We start from the raw sequence: 22,003 nt of genomic DNA on the forward strand, positions 1-22,003 counted from the left end.
AATAAATTAAAATATTAGATAGCAAAATTGAAATTTTTTAAAGATTTGACTTTCATGAGCCACAGTTCAGGGAAGTTCCATACATATTTATCAGAAACAACAAAAGAGGAAAAAGAAAAAATAAAATAAAAAACTGTGCCCCTTAAATGTGCTTACACAATAACTGCTAGAATAGAAAGAGTACTGATATTAACACATATTTAGTTTAGATAGAGCAAATCAGACTCATTGATTCAATATGATCAAATTTAATCGGTAAATAATGATTGTAAATTTACCTATTAATAACAAAATTAGTTCTATTAGTAGCACCCCGCAAAACAAAGCTATGAGAGAGCTTGGTCAACTTAACCCAACCTGCTTATTACATTTTCTAACCTATGTAAAGAGATTTAAGTAGGTAAAGTAATTTTCAATTTTATATGCCTGCAAAAAGTAATAATATTACAAAGACACATTTAAATAATCATAAATGTCATAATTAATTTTCCTGATAACCATAAATATCATAATCAATCTTTCTGATAACGATTCATGAAATTATCCCAAGCTACCTGTCCTTCTTCCCAAAACCTCACTCGCCACCTACTAAGTTTCTGTGAGCAAAAGAAAAAGAAAAGTGACTAAAAAGTTCTTTCATTTTACAGCAGCAAATATCACCTAATCATCTGGATGGGAGACATAAGCTTGATCCGCTATAAATTGTTGATATATTAAGTGTGACGATTTAATCTACTAGTATTAATAACTTGTTGGACCCAAACAACTTAACCAAAATGTTTCTAAGCCCAGTTTATACTGTTAGAGCTATTTGTTCGTATATTTACATGCACAATTCTTTTCCTACCCAACCAAGCCTACTGGCCTGAAATACTCAAATCCAGTTTTTATTGGTAGCGTCCCTAATTCTTAAATTTCCATACATAATTTTTTCCGGTTCGACATGGGAATATTGGGGTGTCGCAGGTCTATAATTTGTTCACTCATGCAATCCGAAGATACGACATGTACTAGCCAATACATCAACAACTTATATAACGAAACTATTCTGCAAAACCCAAAACATTTCCCTTCCTGTAAAACAATGGGTTTAGAGCACAAAAAGATGAGTTAATTCAAATCAAAGAGTAGGAGAATGCATGATGAGCACAATGACTGCCTTAGAAGAAAGACAGCCTCTATTATTGGCTAAAGAGCAATTCTCAATCAACATCAATACTGTTTGAAAGAAAAAAAGGAACACCGCGATTTATCATGGGGTCACCAATAAGAGAGGATAAGATGTAAGATGTATGCACCTTTAACAGATGACATTCTACAGCTTCAACTTACACCATCAAGGCATTTAAAGAAGTCCTAATCATCACACTCAATGATGCTCCCATAACACCTGACAGAATCACAGTACCACAAAATTACAAAGTAGTCAGAAAATATAATTGGGAAGGAGAGAACAAGCATTTTGCTACATTAGATTTTCTTCTCACTTTTTAAAAAACGGCCTCTAGACCTCAAAATTAAAAGCTATTGGTTGAAACTTCTACTCTTTTTTTTTCTTTAAGAAGCTATTCGAACTGAAAAACACTTCTGCAGAAGACTTAGCTGAGCTAAAGAGGTCCAAAGTCAGATACTTAGAGAGAACTAAAGCTCCTTAAGGGCTTCCAGAAATTGAGATAATACACTACCTTAATTAATCTCCTTTGCTATTTCGAAGCTGTATCTTCAAAGAGATAAAGGCGATTAAGCAAAGGAGAAAGAGATTGCCCTTTTTAAAGATTTAATCTGAAGCAAAATTTATTAGTACTTTGGTTTCAACTAGACAGTTAGCAACCTCTATAGTAGTATGAAAAATGAAAAAGAGAAAACACTAGCCACAAGCTCAGAAATGCTGATAGATACAATGCTCATCACCGTAAACCAATTGTTGATGTACATAACATTTTCAATTACCGTTTTCTAATGTCACAAGGTTATCAATTGACTTGCAAAACATTATGGTGAATCAAACATGGGCTGGCGCTAATTAATATCTTGAACTCCAGAAAAACTTCAAACTAAACGTAGGTAACTCTCAAGTCACAAACTTTCAAGTACCAACTGTAAATAAAACAATCCACTGGGGTGATTTTATCTACTTCTGAAAAGAAGAGTGCAATTGCTCAACATCGACCGTGAAACATTCTAGCACTCAAATAACAAGTTTAATGGACTTACATAGTACACCTTGTTATTTCCCTCTTTCATCAAGCTTTATTCTACATATGCATGTTGTTATTATGATATTGTAAATGTCCTTTATGTTCTGCGGCTGAGATTCTGTAATTGATACTAGTATATTCTTTGAAGGGTCAAAAGATCCTTTACATCCTCATTTCTGAAGACCAATTAACAATAACGACAAGCAAATGCCTAGGATGGAACTGACGCATTTGCGTGTGTTTTATATGCTATCAAACAGAACAGGCAATATTCCAAGAATTAATGAGATAATGATGGAAGAGAGTGTTATCGACTAGTTTAATCATCAGACAGAAAAAAAATAAAGAAATAAAAATAAAAAGAGAAGACACATACCTTCTGTGTCAGATGGTCTGAGGAAACTACCATTCTTTACAATTTAATCTCCTCTACCAGTCGAAATAGTTCATAGAGAGAAGAACACCTAAATGCAGATCATATTTTAGAAGCAGAACATATAGGAAAAATTCCAAAAATATTGAACAAAAAATATGACAGTTTCATTGTGCTTTTCTTTCAATCTTGACCCTTCAGGTCTGTGCTTTTGCCTAGTCAAAAAGTACCAAAAGGTAATTACATAAAGTGGCGAGTTAATGTGCAAACTCTAACATGCCACCAACCAGCTACATCGTGCAAACATCAAACAACTACGGATGGAAAGAAGGGACTAAGAAAACTCGACAAAAAAAAGGTAACTAGTTGAATTGGAAGCTATTTGACATAACAAAGTTCAATCACATCAAATGTTCCTATTACAAAGAAAGTGCTCAAATTTCTACGTAGCTGGCAGTATTGCCATAATACAATTGGAAAGAGAAAAGGAAAAAGAAGAAGAAGAAGAGAAAAACTGAATAGTATACAAGATTGCCTCTCAATTCTGGCTAGAAAATAGAAAGAGAGAAAGGTTTGAGACCTGACAAATATGGAAGCATCTCCAATCAAATATTGGCGTAACAAAAGTAACCTGGCAAGAGTTCTCTATAATGAGCTTGTGTCAGTTGACAGAATAGTTAGGTGAAAATGTGAAATTTGGGACGAGGTTAGCATAACTACATCTTCTCAACGGCTGGTTGTCCCAAATCTAAAAAATTCAAGAAGTAAATTATTGAAGTGCATACAAGGACCAACTTTTTTCAAAAAAACTGTATCCAATGAATGCTGATTGATAGCTTCTTCCCATGCTTCTTCAGAATTGTGTTAAGATATGTCCCCATCTAACCTAAGCAGCATAATATACCTCAGGAGCCAAGCAAACATTAAAAATGATGGTATATTGAAAAAAAAACTACAAGCTTTTACCTGGGGATGCAGTTCATCCAGTAACGCTTCAAATAATTCCAACCCAAACTTCACAAGCTCCTTCAAATCAACAGGAGAAATATCAAATTTCGCTTATAAAAAACTATAGATAAAGCACAAAAATGTTCCGGTAGTTAATGTGTAAAACCGACACAGGTTGAGCATTAGAAATACTACAATATTTTACTAAGAAATACATTAATATCCAAGGAACAGAGGTCACAAATACAATATGATTATCAAATAAAATCAGTTCCAACAAGAATTCTGGTTTTTCAATTTACAGAACTAGCAATGATTGAGAAATTTGTCAGATATGAGAATGAACGTTCAAAATCATAGTTTCCAACAATACTCGCCCAACAATAAAGAACAAGTGAACAGCAACTGAAAATCAACATATTGAACTATCATCGATATTCATCGTCAAGAATCTAGATAAAAGTCATAAATTGTTTTTTTTTTTGGTTGCAATGAAAATATACTTGAGATGGAGCCAATTTTTGGTAACATAAGGATTTTCTGACTTCAATAGGAATGCAAAATGAGTTAATGCACCTCCAAATTAGAAGCTATAAGTAGCAGCTTCTATTTCTAGTCCTTTGGGCTTCTCAATTAGTTGAGTTCTACTTGAAAAACACTTCTGCAGGGATTCAATTGAGCCGAAGAGGCCCTGAATTAGGTACCAGAGTCATGAAGCTTTTTAGGGCTTCGAGCAATTGAGATAATACCGCTATCATGATTACCTAAATTGGCTCTTTCAGATTGGTATACTCAAAAAAAAAAAAGAAGAGAAGCTTGTTGAATCATCGGCACTAACCATAATTCCAAAAACTTCAGCAGTTAGAAAGAAGGCAACCAATTAACTTGAAGCATATAAATACAACGCCCATGGGACATGATTGTGACTTGGCCCAACCCGGCCTCTGCTGCATAGGAAGGATGATGGCCTATGCATAAATTGCAGCATGCATGAATCGAATCCGTGACCTACTCTGATACCACTTCTTGGATCATCGATGCTACCACAGTTCAAGAAACTTGAGCTATCAAAAAGGGGCAATCAATTCACTTAAAGCATAAAGAAACAGTGGCTAAGAATCTCAATTGTGACTTGGCCCAATCCGGCCTCCACCACATAGACAGGATGTTGGCCTACCCGCCAATAAAGCCAAAATTAGGCAAAGGAGGAAGAGCTCCAATTCGCTAGAGATTTAACCTTAAGCAAAATGAATCAGGAGTTCCAAGTCTCAACTAGATATTTACTGCCCCTCTATAGTACAGTTAGAATAAAAGGAGAGTTATTTGTCACAAGGACAGAAAATGCTGATATATAAATCGCTCTACGAAGTCTTATAGTTGATGATTTTTTTTATTTCCTGCAAATCACATTTACATTGTGCATAGAGAAATACTCTATTCCAATTGCTGATGCATGCGATAGAATCTAATGTTCCAAGCAAAGTAGTGACGTAACAACCCTAAGACGTAGAGGTAACATCATGCAAACACAATTTGAAATTACATAGATAAATATGAAATTAACACAACATGAATCCATTAATCCGAAAATAATACGACATGATTACCAGTGCCTAAAAACGAACCAAATTTAAGTTTGAGGTCAGATTGAGCAAGCCTTCAAGCCTAATCCTCAAAATACTGAAATTAGTACCCTTATCTATAAATACCCTTTTATAGGGAACATTTGGTTCGGGTTATCCTGTCAGGATTATAGGCAATGCTGTCAGTATTATTGCGTTTGGTTCATTCAGTTTGTAATCTGGTCGGTAATATAGTATTACAAATAGTGCAAGATTACTCCGAAAATATTACCGAGCAGGGGGTTGGATATCCCGTATTACTGATGGTGGGTTATTTTGCATATTATGTAAAATTACAAGTACCTCTCCAACGAACCCAAACCTTTTCAATACGTTATTTTTAAATTTTAAATTTTAAATTTTAAATTTTTAAATTTTAAATTTCAAACTTTTTAATTTTAAATTTCAATTTTTTTAATTTTCAATTTTAATTTTCAATTTAGATTTTAAATTCTAAATTTTAAAATTTGAAATTTAAATTTTCATATTTATATTTTAAATTAAAATATTAAATTTTATATTTCTGTTCATATTTTATTTTAAATTTAAATTTATATTCTAAATTATTTTAAAATAAAATTTAGCAAAAAAGTTATTATTTGTAAACAGTAAATTTTTCTTTCCAAATATGACTATAAGGGCAATTTTAAAATAGACTATACTTTATTATTATAATTACTGAATTTTATAAAATGAACCAAACATAATAATTTTATATATACTGTAATATAGCATTACATTACTACATTAAACCAAACGTGGTAATGCAGTATCAGTAGTAATCTGATTAAAAAATCTCAGATATCTAGTTATGTCGAAATAACCTGTAATGCTATGCTACATAACACGAACCAAACGCGCCCTTATAGCAATGCTACCCTAACGGAAAAATAGAAACAAACTTATCTATTAACCGATAAAACTACTTGATCAAAACGGAAATTGGGTCAATCACAAATGTTCGAGGCAGATCCTACAATGACTGAGATACGCTAATTTTGTTTTGATACATGATAAGAAAGCCATACCCTTTGCAACCATAGAAAACAACATGATACGACATGCATAGTTATTGACTTTATACACAAGTATGATAAAAAGTATATAACTACAAAGACATTGTTTGCTAAGTAGATTCGCGTAGGCTTTTCAGATGAGCAATCTACACATGAATATTGAAGGCTTAGTGCAATATCTTTACAGGTCCGTCACTTTACATGTCGGGTCAGATTGGGCACACATTGCTAGGGTGATCTCTTCATTAATTGCTTAAGATGCTACTCTAATTATACATTATGTTTGTTCTGAAGGCACACATCAATAATATTTTCTTGTTCACAGTTGGTAATATGTTCTGCTAGCATATAGTGCGTTGGATGTCATGTATGATATGTACAAGCGACAAACTGGAACTTCTAGATCAACAGAGATACTACAGTTTGAGCCGAATGGAAAACCAAGCATAGCAGTAGTAAAACTCGATCAAATGGACTTTCAGAAAAACTTCAGTGATACAATTTTGATAATCTGTACACTCTTTGAGAAATGAAGGATAAAATCTACAAAAAAGTTTCATCGATTATTATTCAAACTGAAGTAAGGTTCTACCTTGAATGGGAACATTCTGATTAGGATGACACAAGAACTTTTCATGTGTTTAGCTCCAACTTGGCAACAGTTAGCTCCAACTTGGCAACAGTTCACTCCATCACCTGAACCAAGTCAAATTTACCAGTTATTGGTGAAAAAGAAGAACAATGATTTCTTAACCAGTTATATGCTGTTCCAGCTCACCACTTATACAGGTCAGGAAGTTGAATAGACAGAAGAAGTTCACTTCTGGCGAATGGCAAAAGTGTCTAATCAATTCACTCAGCCATCATCTCTTCCCCAAATAAATATCCTCCAGTTCAAAATTCCACATCTCTAATGCCAGAGCATATAGCTTGATTATTGAGCCACACACATTCGTGATCCTCATATCATCAGTGTGTTGAGAACTGAAAATATTTCAATCAACTATTCTTTGGATGTTTCCCTCGCTAGGATAACATATGTATGGAAACTAGGTTTACAATCATTAGTTTCCATAATGTGAAGAAATGTCATGTATAAATCTTGATGTCCTCCCCTCATCAGTCCATCAATGAGGATGGTCCATGCGATCTCATCAGGATTCCAAAGCTGTGCGAGCATGTTTCGAAATATACTTTGGGCTTTTGATGTCCTGCCAACTTTGCATAAAGCACATATTAGTGCTTTATAGCCAGTTAGATGCAGCTCAAAGCCTTGAGCAGTCATCTTATCGAAAATTTCTGACGCAAGATCTACTTCTAAGTTACTTGCAAGTACTTGTAGCAAAGAATTATATATCTCCCCATCTGGTGATAACTTTTGGTCAATCATACTACTGACCAACTGATATGCCTCAAACCATCTTCCTTCTCTACATAAACCACTTGCTATCATTCTATATACATCAATTGTCAATTCAACTCCAAACTCTTCTAACTTAGCTAACAAGTTAGAAACCAACTCGTTGTTAATAACCTTCTCACTATAACTAAAACTGGAAACTGAATTTGGCAAAGCAGCAAGTTTCTGATCCATTATTTGGTGTTCCATAAGCAAGCATTTAACTAGAACACCATACGTCTGGTAGTTGGGCTTGCACCCAGAACCAATCATTTGCCTAAAGAATTCTAAAGCAAGATCAACTCTACCAATCATAGCATAACCGTCAATCATTGAAGTATATGTAACGTGATCAGGAACCAACCCTTTTTCGCCGAGCGATGCAAACATCTTCTCGGCCTCCTCAATATTACCTTCTTGGCATAAACCACATAAAAGAGCACTATAAGTATGAAGATTAGGTGAACACCCTCGCTCCTTCATTTCTTCCATTATTTTTAGTGCTAAGGATGTAGCACCGTTCTTACACAAACCATCAATTAATGCGGTATAAGTAACGATGTTAGGAAAGAGCTTCTCGTGAACCATCTCTCTACTTAATCTCTGAGCTTCAGCCAATTGATTCTGCTTGGATAAACCATTAATTATGGCATTGTAAGTTTGCACATTTGGTTTACAACCACTTCTATCCATCTTTTCAAGCAAGGACAAGGCAATGTCTATTTTCCCGTCCTTACAGTAACCATCTATAATAGCCGTATAAGTTACCTCATTGGGATTCAAACCATGGAGGACCATTTCTTCAAAGGTCTTAGAAGCTAATTCCAACTTCCCTCCTTTACAAAACCCACAAATAAGTTCAGTATATGTCCACTCATCAGGCTTGCACCCATGTTCCTTCATAAGATCTACCACCCTAAGGGCATTATTAAGATTGCCTAAGTTACAATATCCCTTTACTACAGTGTTATATGTCACTTGGTTTGCTGAAGGGCCAACTGTTAGCATCCTATGAAAGAGAACCATCGCCTTTTCAATCTTTTCCACTAAACAGAGCCCTTTTATCATCTCGTTGTATGTTAGGGAATTCCGCAAGCAACCTCTCATCTCCATCAAATCGAAAATTCTTAAAGCCAAATCGATTTTCCTGTTATCGCACAATCCATTGATCAAAGCATTATAGGTTACTGTACTTGGGACCAAACCATCCCTCACCATCTTATTAAACAAACCAATTGATATTTCAAGCCAATCCGATCTGCATAGCCCGCTAATGAGTGCCGTATAAGTCTGAACATTCGGCAACAACCCTCTCTTTTGCATTCCAACAAACAGATTGGACGCATCCCTGATGCGTCCAAAGCTACAAAGAACGACAATCGGCAAAGTGTACGTGTAGACCGTCGGCTCAATACCTCTCTCCGGCATCTCGTTCATCAAATCCAATGCCTCATCAACTCTCCCTACGTCACATAGCCCATTGATCAGTGTAGAGTACGTAGCTGAATTAGGTTCACAGCCATCATTAACCATCTGATCAAAGACTCGAAAAGCTGAATCCAGATCGCGGTTCCGGCAATGACCCAGCATTAAGGATGTGAAAGTGAACGTGTCGGGCTTCATTTTGCACTGGAAAATCCTACTTAGAATCAACCCAGCCTCCTTGATCTTCCCATTCTTACACAAAATATTGATGACGGTATTGAAGGTCAAGAGATTGGGCTCGATGCCATTCCTCAACATCTGGTGGTAGAGATTCATTGCAACCCCGACCATATCAAATCTACCCAATTGAATTAACAACGTAGTATAGCTGAAGAGACCCAAATTGAGGCCCCTTTTGCTAATAACATCCAAGAAATCGATCGCCCGCGTCAGCTCCTGCCTACTCCGGCACGATTTGATCATCTGGATCCGGACCCTCCCGGCGGCCGCGAGCATCCGAGCGGCGACGAGCCGGTCGAGCAGCGCGAAGTAGCAGCCCAAGTCCTGTTTGACGAAATGCCTCTGAGAGACCCAGTTGAAGAAATCCAACGCCCTCGCGGCGTCGCGGTGGGATCCGATGATCCGCGAGACGTGGTGCGGGAGGAGGGCCGGGGCGAGGCGGGCGAGGTCGGGGCTATCTCTCCACCGGGGAAGGGAGAGGATCTCCAGGGCTTTGGAGGCGAGGAAGGAGGGGTCCTCTCCGTGGTCTGCGTTGGGGGAGAGCGAGCAGAGGGAATGCGAGAGGAGGAGGAGGGGAGGTGGGTGCGGCGGTTTGCGGAGGAGGGAGAGAGGGGAGGTGGAGGCGATGGAGTAGGGTTTCATCTTCTCATGGAGTATGGCCGTGGGAAGAAGAAGAAGAAGAAGAAGAAGAAGAGAGAAAGAGAACGTGGGCAGGTTTAAGGCCACGGCTTTAGAGAGAGAGAGAGAGAGAGAGAGAGGGGGGTTGGAGAGTAAAAACTTAGGAGAGGAGAGGATGGAGAAATGGAAAACTCGTGAGGAAGCAAATTTGGAGTGGATTTAAGAAAATTCAATGGTTTTAGGGGGCTCCAATTGTTGTTAGAACTTGGTAATTAATTTTGTCTTAGTATTTGTTGTCATAACATTAATTAGATATACACATTTGAGAATATAGATGCCCAGAGTTGAATCGGAATACTATCCAACCATCCATTTATTTTCGATGACGGAAACTTTAAATCAGCTTGACATTATTGAATATAATCTATACACTTAAAATATCTATAAAATAAATTTCAAATCTTTTCGATATTATTCTTTTGTTCATCAAGTAGACATAAAAATAAACGACTGAAAATAAATATCATTTAAAGAATATAGATCTTATTCAAAATAGTTTAAAGAATTTTCTAAAAAAAATTCAATTGATTTGAATATCGTTATGCCGTTAAACGAAAAAACATCTTATATCGACTATTAAAATTATAAATTTTGAAATCCTTTGTTGAGTAGGCCAATGATGGCGAGAAGATTTGAAATTTGATTTCTAGATACTTCAAGTGGTATGTAGATCATATTCGAAGATGCCGATCGTCGATTTGGAGCCTCTATCATCGAAAACAAATAAGTGACAATGGAGTTCGTTTGCTACTGATAGTATTCCAACTCAACTCTATATAATTAATAGAACTTGTTTTATTTTTATGTCTAAATAAGTTATCCAGTAATAACTTATACGATTTTAAATTTTTTTATTAAAATTAAAATTTAGAAGTGTAATCAAATGTTTAAATTAAAATAATAAATTTGATTTTCAAATTATTTTTTTCGAAACAAAAAAAATAACCATAAAGGTAAATTATGTTAGTATAATATTACTTTATAGATAACAAAGCCTTTCAAGCTCTAATAATTAAACTTCTACCTTTCGAATTATAGAAGAAAATTTTTTTACCAAATAAATTATACCGAGATAACATATTTTGTCATTCCAATAAGTGAGAATTTGGTTTATATAAGCATATTGTATACAATAGAAAGGCATAATGACAGGGACTTAACGAAATTGCTCTTTGCGAATAAAAACGCTAAGGCGTCACAATAAGCTATGCTTTGATACATGAATATCTTATTTAATATATATATATATATAGAGTGAGGCTACTATGCTATCGAAAGCACGGAGCCTTCCGTGCTTCCAGCTCGTTTTCGATGTTGCGACTTTCGAATCGTCGATCGGCTCCGTTAGAATTGATCTAGAGTATTTGGAGTACTTAGAAAATAAATTTTATTATTTTTCGATATCATTTGCCTAGTGATCGAATGGGCTCAAAATCAACAAATTTCAATGGCCGTAGTGAGCCGTTTGCAAGTTTAACGGTGTAGAAATATCCAAATCACGTGAAATTTTGATAGAAAATTCTTTATACTATATAAAACAAGATCAATATCTTTGATTTAAAATTTTAATGTCATATTATTACATTTTGTAAGATTTTTATTTTCAGCCGTTGATTTTGAGCCCCTTCGTTCACTAGGCAAATGATATCGTAAAATCATAAAATTTATTTTCTAGGTACTTCAAATACTCTAGATCAAGTTTAACGGAGCCGATCGACGATTCGAAAGTCGCAACATCGAAAACGAGCTGGAAGCACGGAAGGCTCCGTGCTTCCGATAGCATAGTAGCCTCACTCTATATATATATATATATATATATTTACATAAAAAGCTTGTAGTAATTGGCAAGTGAGAAATATGATATATTATCTAGAATGGAATAATCATATTTCGTTCATTTTTTAAATAGGATAAATCACATCACAAATAAAATATTGTGTTCAACCAAATTATTATAGAGGTCAAAATCATTCAAAAAGCATAAATCAAACTATGCTTTTTAATCGAACAAGAAAATTCTTATATCAAATAAGTTATGTTCAAATTGGACCCTAATGCCAGGAATTGCCAACTTAAAGATAATTTTTACAAAAGTAAAATATTGAAATTGAAATCCACAACTAAAATTTGAATTATAAACTAAAGTTAATATGTTTATAAATTTATAATCAAAATCCAACCCTCTAGACTAATTGAAACACCTAATAGAAATCAAACATTTAAACCTGACTATTCCTTATGCAAACTTAATAGACAAAACTCAAATAATTATTAGTTTGTACGCAAATTTATTTTCGGTACCAATTTCAAGTTTTAGTTTGAGTTTAATGTGGATACAAGTGGGGAAAAAAAGGATTTTTTTTTTTTTTGGCCAATTCTGCGAGCCAAATTGGCTTGTTGAATCAACCACTATAGTACAACTTTAGTAAAGAAAATAAAATAAAATTAAAACTAAAACTGCAACGTAATTGATCCTATCCAGCTACTATTTAGGGTTATTTGGTTGAATGTAGTTATAGCAATTATAACTATATGCAAAGGCTAAATTACATAAAATCTCCCGTCAAAATCCGCTTTTTCACTTTTCCCTCCTGTTATTTAAAAACCTACACTTTACCCCTTTGTAAAATAAAAAATATGCACACTACAGTGTGAAAAATGACCATTTTGCCCTCCACCATTTTCGTCTTCTCCCTCATGCTCTTCATCTGCGGCCTCGATCGGCCATGGTTTGCCCCTCGATCGGCCACGATTTCTCTTCATTTTCTTCTCCACATGCTCTGCTTCTCCTCCTACAGCCTCGTTGCACCTCGATTTCGGCGACAGTATGGAGGAAATCGAGGTGGGCATGGATGGAGAGGTGGCAACGGCAACAAGGGCGAAGTCGAGGCGACGGAGGAGGGCGAGGGGGTGGTTATGGGCCCAGACGGAGATGTGGGCGAGGGCGAGGCAGTGGAGGAAGGCAAGGCGGCGAGGCGGAGGAAGCGAAGCAATAGGAAGATGGCGGAGGGGTATTTTTGGCATAAAAATTTTTGTTTTAACGAAATCCTAACAGATCGCTAACGACAGGAGGTGAAGTGCATATTTTTTATTTTACAAGGGGGCAAAGTGTAGGTTTTTAAATGACAGGGGAGGAAAGTAAAAAAGCGGGTTTTGACAGGAGGGTTTTCTGTAATTTAGCCATATGCAAATCCAAATTCAGTATTTGGTTTAATATATTAAATCTAGTTGCTATAGTTAAAACTGCACAAAGAGGTTCAACCATAATAGCTAGAATTATATCCAAATTGATCGCAGTTTTAATTACAACTTTTGAAAAGAGTGACTTCAAATAAAAGATAACCTTATTTTCCTCATCACCTTTTAAATAGATTTTTTTTTTTCTATATTTGCGGGTAATCTCGCATCTCATACACACATATTGATAACATTTTATACATGCACTTTTTAACCACATGCGACTAAACAAATTTTTATAATTATAGTACTTTTTATTATACACAATTAAGAAAGATGTTTGTAGTTCTAATTGCTATATTTTTAATTACATTTATATTCACCTATACTGTATTTATAATTATATTCAACCAATTAAAGTCAGATTCGACATAATCAGTGCTGCAATAATATGGTACTACAAAACATGCAATTCTACACTGTCAAAAGCACATAACCATAGTTATGCTAGAATATAACCAAGTTTATATAATTATCATGATCATGGAATGATAAATACTACAATGAAAGAAACTGTAATCTCTAACTCAATGAGATAATATCCTACTCTCAGTTTATCAATGCGCAGAAAATTAGTTGAAGTCAAAGATCAATCTAATAAATGCCTGCTCGGTCGCCCTACGGTTTAGGTTTGGACAACCGCCATCGTAAAGTTGACCATGCTAAAGTCCGTTGACCATTGGGCCCTGAAATCAGTCCTATGCTAGTTCCTATGCCGATCGACCACAGAAGTGCGGTCAATTGGTTATGTGAAATACGGAGCATCAAAAGGTAGTTCAAACCACACCTAATAAGAAATCAAAATAAGAAATCAAAAAAATTAGAAATCACCCAAAGATCAAAACACAAAGAAAAAAATAAAATGTAAGGTATTTTATCTGAGTTTTGAGCTTTGAAATCGAAGAATGGGTGGCTTGAAGCGACCTTTATTCTTCAAACCCGGATGAAGTCGTTGGCCTCCACCATGCAACATAGAACATATGGAGAGTAGCTTCGCTTGAAAATAACCGACCATCCCTAAAGCAAGTGGCAAAGGGCTTGATGGCTGGTACTGAGGTCCCAAGTTCGAATCCTAGTTGATTCACATTTCTAGCTAAGTTTATTTCTAAATGAAATAAACGAAGCGGGTAGCGTGCTACCTATCTCTCAAAAAAAAAAGAAAAAAAAAAAAGAAAGCTTCGCTTGAAAATAACATAAAGCACGGGGAGGAGAGAGAGAGAGAGAGAGAGAGAGAGAGAGAGAGAGAAGAGTAAGGGAGGAAAAATAAGGGGAAACAAGGAGGAGCTAGCGACAGAAAAAAGGAAAAGAGAGGGAAAAGAATTAGTGAAAGAGAGCGGAAGAGAGTGAAAAAGAGGAGGAGATAGTAAGAAAAAAAAGTGTAACGGAGAAGAGGAAGGGGGGCAAAGATAGGTAGAGGAGGTTGCTTCCCTAGGCAAGTGAGGGACTGAGAGGAGTGAGGTGTTGTAGGTAGAAATAGCTATATCAATTGGCTCGATCGACAGGATGTAATTCCTCGGTCGATAATATTGTTGGTCCAAGCTAAGTCCAGATTGGCAAGTGGCTTCGACGGTTCTCAACGGTTGCTTAACTTGATTTCCAAATTCAAATGATAACTTTCAAAATAAAATTCAACATAAAGATGTATAAATATGAACTAAATCAATGAAAGATCAATAGATTTTATTTCATGTCATTCTAAGCGAACTACAAATTATAAATCCTAAATAATTTTTTGAATAATTAAATTTAGTAACGGCATTATGGTCCAAGGTCAAAATTTAACAATGAAGTAATGATAGTCAACCTGCATGAAATTTTGGAGCTTCAGAAAGACATCTAATAATTAAAACTTTATAGGGATGTAATAGAATTTTGTAAAGATAAATATGTAATTTTATAGATTTGTTGGGATATATATATATATGCAACTATCTCTAAATCTTGCAAGGTATTATTATGATAGAGAAGATTTTCCCCTCATTGAGAAAAAAAAAGAAAAAAATCTAGAATGTGACAGGCAAATAGAGTTGTGTCTTTCGTCAATCATATTTATTTTCCAGACTTTTTTTTTAATAAAAAAAATTTTCTCTTATCTTAAAAAGCCAGCTCACAAAAAAGGTGTGTTTACATGTGTTATATAGTATCAGAGAAGAAAACATGTTTCAATTTTTTGTTTAGGGATTGAACGTCTTCCTTTTTCGGAGTAAAACTTTCATTCAGGTATAATCTTGCTGAAAAATGGCCAATAAAAGAAAAGCTTTCTTCATTTTTTTATATTGAGTTTTATGCTTGAAAATGTCAAGCCTTTTTCTAATGCCGGCAAATCGAACATGTTTGCCCATTCTATTATGATTTTTTTAAAAAACATTTTTATTATATTTTTTACCAAAAAGAATATAATTGAGTAAAGGGTTAATTCCATATAGCTCCATTTAAACCTATCTGTGAGACACCAAATAGTCTTATATATAAAATATAATAGAGCTAAAACTCTGATCCCGGCTTAAGAATTGTGAGTGGTGGAAAGACCCAAGATGTTAAGAAAGTTAAGCGTCGTAGGACGGGAGTAGTCCTAGGATGGGTGACTTCCTGGGATGTTGGGGTATGGTATCGAAGTCAATTACTAACCAGAAGTGTGAGATGAGTCTCGGCTGAGCCATGGTCGGAGTGACAAGGCTAGCAAGAGGAGTCTCACATCACCTGGTATTTGTGAGTTTGAGTCTGACGAGAACGTCAAGGCTTTTTAAAGGGGGGTATTTGTGAGTTTGAGCCTGACGAGAACGTCAAGGCTTTTTAAAGGGGGGGAGAATGCGAGACGCCTTATAATCCTATATATAAGATATAATAGAATTAAAACTTTTAACCCGACTTAAACATTTTGGGTGGTGGTTAGGTCTTAGCCATCAAGAGGTTAAGGAAGTTAAGCGTGCTAAGACGGGAATAGTCCTAGAATGAGTGACCCCTGAAAAGTTAGGGTGTCATAATATCGAATAGCAAATATATATATCTATACAAAGTTCAACTTTTCATATTTATCTCTACAAAAGTCGAGTGGTATTCATACTTGCCCTACAAAAGTCTAATAATATTTATATTTGTCTTTAGTTTGTTACCATTAGAGTACTATTTATTTTTTAACAAATATAAGTAAAACGATATTTTTGTCATCACAAATATGTCGCTCCAAAAATTCCAACTATTAGAATTATATAGAAATGTCATTCCAAAAATTTTCAACAATCATTTTCTTTCTTTCTTTCTACCACGACAAATAACATAAGAGAGATAAAAGATAAAATTTACCCTATTTATTAATTAGGGCTAATTAACTATATTTTTTTAACAAATTCTAATATTAGAAATATATTTAAAAATATTAAAATTTTTGCAAAGATAAATATAAAAAGTTAAATTTTATCGGAGATCATCATTAATAAATTTACAGTTGTTCTGCGGCACTAATGGTGAGCATGCAGCCTCCGCCCTCCCCACCAACTCATCCATGTCGTCGTCTTCTTCCTCCTCCCTCCTCCCCCACCCACCACCACCGCCGACGCGCTCCGCCGCTCCTCCGCCTCCTCCGCCTCCTCCTCCTCCACGCTCCCCTGCCTCATCAAAGCCTCCGCCCAATTGGAGGCCGCCCCAGAAGGGAAGCAGCTCCATGGCCTCGCCCTAAAGCTCGGCTGCGCCTCCGATCCCTTCGTCAGCAGCAGCTTGGTAAGCTTCTACGCCAAATGCGGCGACTTGGGCTCGGCGAGCAAGGTGTTCGATCGCATTGCGTGCAAGGATTCGGTCGCTTGGAACTCGTTAATCGACGGGTACGCGAAGAGCGGAGCGATCGGGCCCGCACGGAAGCTGTTCGACGAAATGCCGCAGAGAGATTTGTTTTCCTGGACTTCGTTGATCAACGGGTACTCGAAGTTGGGGGAGATTGACACCGCACGGGAGCTGTTTGATCGAATGCCGGAGAAGAATGCGGTCTCCTGGAATGCGATGATAAACGGGTACATGCGAAGCGGGGACTTTGCGTCGGCAAGAAGGCTGTTTGATGAAATGCCGATGAGGAATCTTGTCACCTGGAATTCGATGATCTCGGGCTTTGAGAAGCTCGGTCTTTTTAACAAGGCTCTCGAGGTTTACGATGCAATGCGCCGAGAAAACTTGGCTCCCAATACCGTTACGTTGGTAAGCGCGCTTTCGGCGGTCTCAGGGTTAGCTCTTCTTCAGAGGGGTAAGGTGATTCACACGCACGTTCGCCAAAATGGATTCAACTTAGACGGCGTTCTCGGAGTCTGTCTTATTGAGATGTACTCAAAGTGCGGAAGCATAAAGAGCGCACTCTCTGTTTTCAAACGGATTCATAGGAAAAAGGTGGGGCATTGGACCGCGATGATCACGGGCTTAGGAATGCATGGCATGGCCGGGCACGCCATAAAACTCTTCGGAGAAATGCAGGGCGCTGGATTCAAACCGAATTCCGTAACTTTTGTGGGCGTGCTGAACGGTTGTAGTCATGCGGGAATGGTGGAAGAGGGTCGGCGCTATTTTGAGCTCATGCGCACAAAGTATGATATAAGGGCGACGGTAGAACACTATGGGTGTTTGGTGGACCTTCTTTGCCGAGTTGGTCGGTTAGAAGAGGCGAGAGTTGTGATAAACCGGATGCCTATGAAGCCAAACAAGGTAATATGGATGAGTCTACTTAGTGGGTGTAGGAAATATGGAAACATCGGCCTCGGAAAATATGCTGCGGAAAATGTTGTTGAACTGGCACCCGACGTGTCAGGTTGCTACGTCCTTCTCTCCAATATATATGCCTCCGCTGGCCGTTGGGACGAAGTCTCGAAGCTTAGAGAGTTGATGAAGGATAGAGGAGTGAGAAAGGACCCAGGTTGCAGCATGGTGGAATATGATGGCATTGTTCATGAGTTTATTGTGGGGGACAGGTCTCATCCTCAAACCAAAGAGATCTACTGTAAATTGAATGAGATGGGTATCAAATTGAAAAGCGCGGGGTATGTACCGGATACTTCGCAGGTTCTATTATGCGTGGAAGACAAAGATAAGGAAGCCGAGTTGGCTCGTCATAGCGAGAGGTTGGCGATTGCTTTCGGGCTGATCAATGTGAAAGCAGGGGCTCCGATTAGGGTCGTCAAGAACCTACGTGTTTGTAACGATTGCCATAGCGCGACGAAGCTTCTTTCGGCTATTTATGAGCGGGAAATCGTCGTTAGGGACAATAGCCGCTTCCACCATTTTAAAGATGGCGCGTGCTCTTGTATGGATTACTGGTGAGCTTATCATGTGTTTCCGGAGTATGCTTGAGACTTTGAAGTCTCTCTATCTTCGGTTCGTGCCGGGCGGATTTCTGGCTTTCTCTTGAGATTGCTGCATAGTAATAGTTATTGAGTGAATGATGGAGTTTCATGGTATGTAGTACGGTATGCACAAAGAAATGGAAGAAGATTTGTGTGAAGTATTAAATGTCAATTGATTGTTCAGAACACTGGAAGATACGATTACATGGAAAAGAAGATATTCTGGGGGTGATTAGATCTTGAGATTGTTTTGGGCATCTTTGTAAGATGACGCAAGAGAGCAGGCGATAGCCGATATGAGATGGAGAACTTCGAGCACGCTGATTAGCACCAGTTTTGGATTTCCTGCTCTGTAGTTCCTGTCTGTGTTATGAGGCTGAAACACTTCTGCAACGCACTATTCTCACTAGGGGTGGAAACGAGCCGAGCTCGAGCGAGCTTATGTCAGCTCAAATTCGGCTTGAAATTAATTTCGAGCCTAAATCTAGGCTCAAGCTCGGCTTGAAATTAATTCGAGCCGAGCTCGGAGCTCTAAACGAGCCGATTGAAATCTCGACATTATAATAATATAATATAAATGTTAATTTTACATATCTTTTACCTACAATTTGACTGCAATATGTCCAATATTCAAAATACAAAATAATTGCAAGAAATGTGAGCGAGGGTGACTGCCTGACTGGGGTGAGGGTCTGAGGAGAATGAGAGAAGAGAAGAGAGAGAGAGAGGAAAAAAATATTAGGGATTTGAAAATTTGAATGTTATCGTGTTTTAGGTATGTTGCAACAGTAAAAGTCTGAAAGAGAGAGTGTGTTATGTAAATTTAGAGTTGGCTCACATTGCACGTTATACTTGTTGGTTTATTTTATGGGCCAACAATAATGGCCCAAATATAAATTAAAGCCTATATATAATTAAAATATATTATATTTATAAATATATATATATATATAGAAATTAGGCTGGAATACTATTAATAGTAAAACGCTTTTTTTGCTATCAAGTTTTTAACTCTTAGATAAAAAATTGCTGGTCAGGATGATATTAGTCGGATTAGATTGACTGCTCCCTAGGTTGAGTGTCTTCTACTCAGTTTATAGTATTTAACCCAATGGTTTAGAAATAATGAAAGAGTTGATCCAAAGGCTAAAAACTGGTAGCAACAATAAATTTTGCTACTAATAGATAGCCCAGTCCAACTCTATATAATAATAGAATTAGGCTAACACATTTACTATAGTTGAGCTCGCGTACTATAGTGTTTGTTTTTGATCTTATGGCCGTTCAATCAACGATCAAACACCGTTAAATATGATCTAGGTATTATAAAGTTCTTAGAAAAAAATAAATTTAGTTTTTTCGATATCGTTTACTTAGTAATATAAATTATGTCAGAAACGGGTGGAAATTAATACTCTTTAAAATTTGAGCATAGGACTTTAAATTCAAGATCAAGATTTTATCTTAATATATATAGCCTTAAAGTATTGTTCTATCAAAATTTGAAGAAAAAGATTCTTCTAACACCGTTAAACTCCAAACTCGTCATAATATCTATTGAAATGACACTTTTGGAATGGTTGATCATAAAGTAAACTATGCTCAAAAAAATATAAAATTTTATTTCTAAATATTTAAATACCCTAGATCAGTTTAAAGTGTGGATCGTTGACTTGAACGCTCGAAAATCGAAAACAAACATACTAGTACGGAGCTCCGCTACTCATAGATAGTAATAGTAGCCGACTCTCTCTCCTCTCTATATATATATATATATATATAATATATATATATATATATATATATATATATATTATGATATATATATATAACTATACTTCCGAGGCTTTTCGAGCTTTTCGAGCCTAATTCGAACGAGCCGAGTAATACTCAAGCTCGACTTGAAATGAATTTCGAGGCTTTTATTTTGTTCAAGCTCGGCTCATTTAATTTCGAGTCGAGCTCGAGCGAGCCGAATACGAGTCGAACGCGAGCTGGCTCGCTCGTTTGCCAGCCCTAATTCTCACTAAAGAAACATAAGCGAACAACTGAAACAACCGATATATATATATATATATATATATATATATATATATATAGAGTCCGGCGACTATGCTATCGGTAGCACGGAGCGCTCCGTGCTACCAAGTTGTTTTCGATGATGCGGCTTCCAAATCGACGATCGGCTCCGTTAGACTTGATCTACACTATTGAAAGTATTTGAAAACTAAATTTCAAATTTTTTCGACATCATTTGACTAATGATCAAAAGATCTCAAAATTGACAATTTTAATGGCTGATGTGGTGTGTTTGTGAGTTTAACGGTGTAAAACAATCCAAATGCGATGAAAATTTTATAGAAAATTCTTTTCACTATTTAGAGTAAGATCAGTATATCTGATCTTGAATTTAAATCTTTTATCATCATTTTTTATGAGATTTTTATTTTCAGCCGTTCAAATTTTGATTACTTGTTTGATAGGTAAATGATATCGAAAAATTATAAAATTTAGTTTCTAAATACTTTCAATAGTGTAGATTAACTCTAACGGAGCCGATCGTCGATTTGAAAGCCACATCATCGAAAACAACTTGGTAGCACGGAGAGCTCCGTGCTACCGATAGTATAGTAGCCTAGCTATATATATATATATATATATATATATAGTTCGGCTATGGTGCTTGTAAAAGTACCAAATATTTAGTGCTTGTAAATTTTTTATCGTTAGATCTACGCCTTTGATCATTTTCACCCAGATATAGGAACTACTAAAGGGACTAAAGAAACAAGAACAACAACTACTAATTCATCAGCCAATATATTCCCGAATAGTCGAAAACTAAGAGAAAGGTTTTGTGAAATCTTCTAGGATGTTAATTGGTAAAAGTATTGGAGTTGGTTTGATGTATTTCTCGAAATAACCCAATCCTTTTTTGGTAAGACCCGCATAAAAATATGCCACTGACGTGGGTAAAGCTAAAGCAACAGTAGTATTTATATCATTCGTGGGCGCAGCTAACTCCCCATGAGGTAACTAGGGATGTCAATGGGAATGGATACCCGAAATTTTATCCGAACCCGAACCCGAATGAAACGGATATATTCGATGGATATGGATATGGATTTGGATATGGATATAAAAAATAAAAACCCGACGGATATGGATTCGGATATGGATTTTGATTGTACCCGACCCGAACCCGAACCCGACCCGAACCCGAATTTATTTTGTATTATATNGTAGGGTCAGGATGATATTAGTCGGTTAGAGTTGACTGGTCCGCCTAGGGTTGAGTGCTTTCTACTAGGTTATAGTATTTAACCCAATGGTTAGAAATAATGAAAAGAGTTGATCCAAAGGCTAAAAAACTGGTAGCAACAATAAAATTTTGCTACTAATAGTAGCCCAGTCCAACTCTATATATATATAGAATTAGGCTACTATACTATCTATAGTACTGAGCTCCGGTACTATAGTGTTTGTTTTTGATCTTATGGCGTTCAAATCAACGATCAACACCGTTAAATATGATCTAGGGTATATAAA

General features: G+C 36.4%; 2 protein-coding genes across 9 annotated transcripts; one reads left to right on the top strand and one right to left on the bottom strand.

Annotated features, from left to right (window-relative positions):
* On the bottom strand, window positions 229-10,015 carry LOC109721368 (pentatricopeptide repeat-containing protein At5g65560-like). 8 transcript variants are annotated; one of them, XM_020248945.1, is made up of 7 exons: window positions 6,936-10,015; window positions 6,750-6,853; window positions 3,538-3,597; window positions 3,152-3,457; window positions 2,575-2,662; window positions 1,299-1,390; window positions 229-596 (listed from the first exon to the last, which is right to left on the bottom strand). In XM_020248945.1, the coding sequence occupies exon 1, from the start codon at window positions 9,861-9,863 to the stop codon at window positions 7,161-7,163; it is 2,703 nt and encodes a 900-aa protein (XP_020104534.1). In that variant the 5' UTR covers window positions 9,864-10,015; the 3' UTR covers window positions 229-596; window positions 1,299-1,390; window positions 2,575-2,662; window positions 3,152-3,457; window positions 3,538-3,597; window positions 6,750-6,853; window positions 6,936-7,160. The 8 variants fall into 8 exon arrangements, with proteins under 8 accessions (XP_020104534.1, XP_020104539.1, XP_020104537.1 ...); XM_020248950.1 differs by lacking the exon at window positions 229-596 and having other exon boundaries at window positions 1,144-1,390; window positions 3,152-3,216; window positions 3,367-3,452; XM_020248948.1 differs by lacking the exon at window positions 229-596 and having other exon boundaries at window positions 1,144-1,390; window positions 3,152-3,202; window positions 3,367-3,457.
* LOC109721535 (pentatricopeptide repeat-containing protein At1g08070, chloroplastic-like) lies at window positions 15,795-18,689 on the top strand. The gene is made up of 2 exons (XM_020249187.1): window positions 15,795-15,895; window positions 16,613-18,689. Exons 1-2 carry the CDS (start codon window positions 15,795-15,797, stop codon window positions 18,429-18,431), a joined length of 1,920 nt encoding a protein of 639 aa, XP_020104776.1. The 3' UTR covers window positions 18,432-18,689.

Source organism: Ananas comosus, linkage group 15 (genome assembly GCF_001540865.1).
Source record: "Ananas comosus cultivar F153 linkage group 15, ASM154086v1, whole genome shotgun sequence".
Lineage (NCBI taxonomy): Eukaryota > Viridiplantae > Streptophyta > Magnoliopsida > Poales > Bromeliaceae > Ananas > Ananas comosus.

Bases quoted from the DNA above. Each gene is read 5' to 3' on its own strand.
- LOC109721368 (XM_020248945.1), bottom strand. From the start codon at position 9,863: ATGAAACCCTACTCCATCGCCTCCACCTCCCCTCTCTCCCTCCTCCGC.
- LOC109721535 (XM_020249187.1), top strand. From the start codon at position 15,795: ATGGTCGGAGTGACAAGGCTAGCAAGAGGAGTCTCACATCACCTGGTA. The intron at 15,896-16,612 runs GTGAGTTTGAGC...GTGAGCATGCAG, and splicing joins CTTTTTAAAGGGGGGTATTT to CCTCCGCCCTCCCCACCAAC.